Source organism: Gossypium arboreum, chromosome 3 (genome assembly GCF_025698485.1).
Source record: "Gossypium arboreum isolate Shixiya-1 chromosome 3, ASM2569848v2, whole genome shotgun sequence".
In the NCBI taxonomy this organism is placed as follows: domain Eukaryota; kingdom Viridiplantae; phylum Streptophyta; class Magnoliopsida; order Malvales; family Malvaceae; genus Gossypium; species Gossypium arboreum.
In genome coordinates, this window is record NC_069072.1 from 43,263,844 (window position 1) to 43,267,748 (window position 3,905).

Consider the following 3,905-nt stretch of genomic DNA (forward strand, 5'->3'; position numbering starts at 1 on the left):
TCTATGAGGTCATGGATATTCATGGTTTCTCTAGCGTTATTGTTTTGTTTTCGCAAACTTGGAATATGCGTAACGAGTTTGTGCTGCAGAGAAAGAAACTCCACTTAGAGGGGAATTTTATCGTGCACAGACACTGCAAGCTAACTTCTGTTTGCAAGATAACCGCGGCATGTGAAGTGGGCTTCTCCTCTTGTGCAAGCTATCAAGCTTAACGTGGTGGGTGCTTACTTTGCAAGCGATCATAGTGGTGGTGCGGGTGTGGTGGCAATGGATATAGATGGTTTCATCATTGGAGGCCTTGCACAACTGATTCAAGGACAGGGCATTCACTCTGGCTCTCAAATTTCCTAGGTATAAAAGGCTACAACATTGTGATCGAGGGTGTTTCTGTTTATGTATTTTATTTATGGAAAAGTGAGAAAATTTGATGTTTGATGCTATTCTTAGATACATATATGTATTATATCCGAATATATATCACCATGAGTCTTTAAAACTATAAAAGATTACTTATAATATTACAAAAAATTAAAATTTTTTTTATAAAAGCAATAAAGAGTCAAATGAATTCCAATTCTGGAATATACCCCAAATGCAGAAGATATCCATCATCTTTTAATTGCAATGCTAAATCATCCAACAAAGTAAATATAAGCACACCTTCAGAGTTACTTCTATCTTCAACAGTAAATCTATGTGTTTTTCCATTAATCTGAATGAGGCTTTCCCCAGGGGATTTGCTCACTTTGTTGTGTTTCATCAATAACCTTATCATTGCAACTCTATCCCACTTTCCAGTTGATGCATATATATTTGCCATCTCCACATATGGGGCAGCCTCTTGAGGCTCCATCTCAAACAAGCGACTTGCTACGTACTTACCAATCTCAATGTTCTGGTGAACCTTGCAAGCACTAAGCAATGCACACAGTATTGCAGCATCTGGTTCAATTGGCATATTTAGAACAAACTCCAAAGCTTCTTTTAGCTTACCTTTACGTCCAAGAAGATCTGCCATACATGAATAATGATCTAATCCAGGATTGATATCATAAACCATGGTCATCATATTGAAGAACTCCCATCCTTTATCAAGAAAGCCTGCATGAGTGCAAGCTTGAAGGACAGCAAGGAACGTTATGTGGTTAGGTTTCAAGCCCAAACTCCTCATCTGATGGAAAAGGTCCAAAGCTTCTTCAAATTGTCCATTCATAGCACAACCAGAGATCATGGTAGTCCAAGAAACAATAGTCTTCTCACGCATGGCATGAAAGACCTCCTTAGCCTCAAGTATACTACCACATTTCGAATACATGTCTATTAGTGCATTACAAACCATTATATTATCTTTAAACTCTTTAGATTTGGCATAACTGTCAATCAATTTTCCAAGCTCAAGGGACCCTGTCTTGCTGCAACCTGAAAGCAAAGAAAGTATAGTAACCAAATCAGGTGTCTCACCAACTTTTTCCATTGAAAAAAATAAGGACATTGCCTCATTGATATTTCCTTTCTCAGCATATCCACTAATCATAACAGTCCACGAAACATGGGTCCTATCAGACATGCAGTCAAATAAGAGTCTTGCAGAATTAACATCTCCACACTTGGAATACATGGATATAAGGGTATTGGTTACAGATAAGTTCAAGTCACAACCCAATTTGATTCCATGAGAATGAATTAGCGTTCCTTGAAATAGTGCTTCTGGTTGCACGCAAGATGAAATCAAGCTGACAATAGAGCTTGCATCAGGCCTAATTCCTGCCACTAACATCCTTCGATATAAACCAAAAGCATCAAGAAAATTTTCGAAGTTTGCATATCCAGCAATCATGGAATTCCAGGAGATGACGGACTTCACATCAATCTCATCAAAAACCTTCTCAGACGATGCCAAGTCACCACATTTGGCATATACCGAAATCCAAGTGTTAGCTACAGTAACATTAGCAGCTACCCCATTTTGAATCCCAAAGGCATGAATTCCTCTAACTAATTCCAAACTCTTCACACTCAAAACTCCCAGACTAAGTCCCACAACAGTGACTGAATCGGGGTGGATTCCAGCGAACCTCATCCCATCAAGAAGACTAAAAACTTCAGTTAGAAAACCCAACTGAGCAAAACCCAGAAGCATTGCGTTCCAAGCCGCCAAATCTCTTTCGGACATTCTTTCAAACAATTTGTATGCATAATCCACTTTATCACATTTTACGTACATATCAACCACTGCTGTTTGAATGAAAATGTTGTTTCCAAATGGGGATTTCAAGATTTGGCTGTGGACAGATTGGGAGCATTTGAGATCGGAAAGCTTGGCACAAGCTTTTGCAACGAATGGAAAGGTTAAGTTGTTTGGCTCCAAACTTTTTTGCTTCATTTGGCAAAAGAGAAGAAGGGCTTTTTGGGCACTTTCTTGATTTACAGCCTCCTTTATCCGCGAGTTCCATAGTTTAACAGATAAAAATTTAGAAAAAATGTTGAGACCTTGAGTAACAGTCCGCGCTGCCATTTCTCATTGCTTTCCTGAAAATGAATGAAATCATTACTCATTCTAACAGTATCTTAAAGGCTCAAACTATCCTGTTATTTCATTTTGGTACTTCAATTTTTTTTGTCCAGGCTTTATTACCAATTTGGCCCCCGGACCATATTCATTTTCTCACTTTGATATTTAAATATCTTTTTATCCTATTTTAATATTTGAACTTTGCTCCATTATCCGTTTTGATACTAAAAAATTTAGCCAATCAGGATGTATCACGTCATTAACAACGTGACAGTTGATCGATGATGTAACCTATTGACTGATAATATGACTGTTGATTGATTATGTAGCAATTTAATTTGTAATTGAATTTTAATCAGATTTGATCATTAAAATTATTTTAAAATGTAAAAAATATAAAAGTAGTAAAAATCATTTAAAAATTATTTTACAATATATAAATATATTTTAAAATATTAAAATTATAAAAATAGTAAAAAATTATAAACATTCTTAAAAAATGTAAAAAGTTGTAAAAATTATAAAAAAATTGTTATAAATTCTTAAATTTGTAAAAATTATTTTAAAATATAAAATATTTAAAAATTATAAAAATATTTAAGCAGTTCAGTTTAGACCTGTTCATAGGTTGGGTCACCCGGCCTGAAAACCCATCCGAAAAGTGAGAGGGTTTAGGTAAAAATAGAGGCTCGAAAAATGAACTTGGGCAAAAAAATAAGCCCCGTTTAGAAGATAGGTTAGGCCTCGGATAAGGCTTTTTTGGCCCCGAGCCCAGCCCAACCCAACCCATCCCAAATATGCAAAAAAATTGATTTTTTTTACTGTTTTATTATTATTTTCTTCTCTTTTTTTGTCACTATTTTGTTGCCATTTCTCTGTTATATTGCTATTATTTTGTTATTATTATTTGGATATTATATAACTCTTGTTTTATTGTTAATTTTGTTACTATTTGAGAGTCATTTGCTTGTTAGTTGTATCTATCTTAATGTTATTTAAGTACACATATTTTTAATTCATTTTCAATTTTTAGAAACATTTATTTAATATTTTTAGTATTTTGGATGTACTATATTTTATAAAACAAATATAAAAATTATATAAAAAATTAATCTGAGTGGATCAGATGAATTCGAGTTTTAACATTTATATCTAAACCAGGCTTAAATAAAATTTTAAACCTATTTTTTAAACCAAATCTAACAAATAAATCTAAAATTTTGATTAGACCCGACCCAAACTCTCCTATCAGCACCTCTAGTTGATATGGGAGGAAAAAAAACAGCTAGAATTTGAGTTGATTTCCACAATCCCATTTCCAAAGTTCTCTTTTTTTCCGTTGATGGAATTGTGAGATGGAAATTCATGAATTAATTAAAAAGTCAAATTAATT

General features: G+C 34.1%; 1 protein-coding gene across 1 annotated transcript; it reads right to left on the minus strand.

Moving 5' to 3' along the window:
• Nucleotides 1–423: 423 nt before the first annotated feature.
• LOC108459264 (pentatricopeptide repeat-containing protein At4g19191, mitochondrial) lies at nucleotides 424–2,647 on the minus strand. The gene has a single exon (XM_017758611.2). The coding sequence runs from the start codon at nucleotides 2,513–2,515 to the stop codon at nucleotides 560–562; it is 1,956 nt and encodes a 651-aa protein (XP_017614100.1). The 5' UTR covers nucleotides 2,516–2,647; the 3' UTR covers nucleotides 424–559.
• Between the last annotated feature and the right edge of the window lie 1,258 nt (nucleotides 2,648–3,905).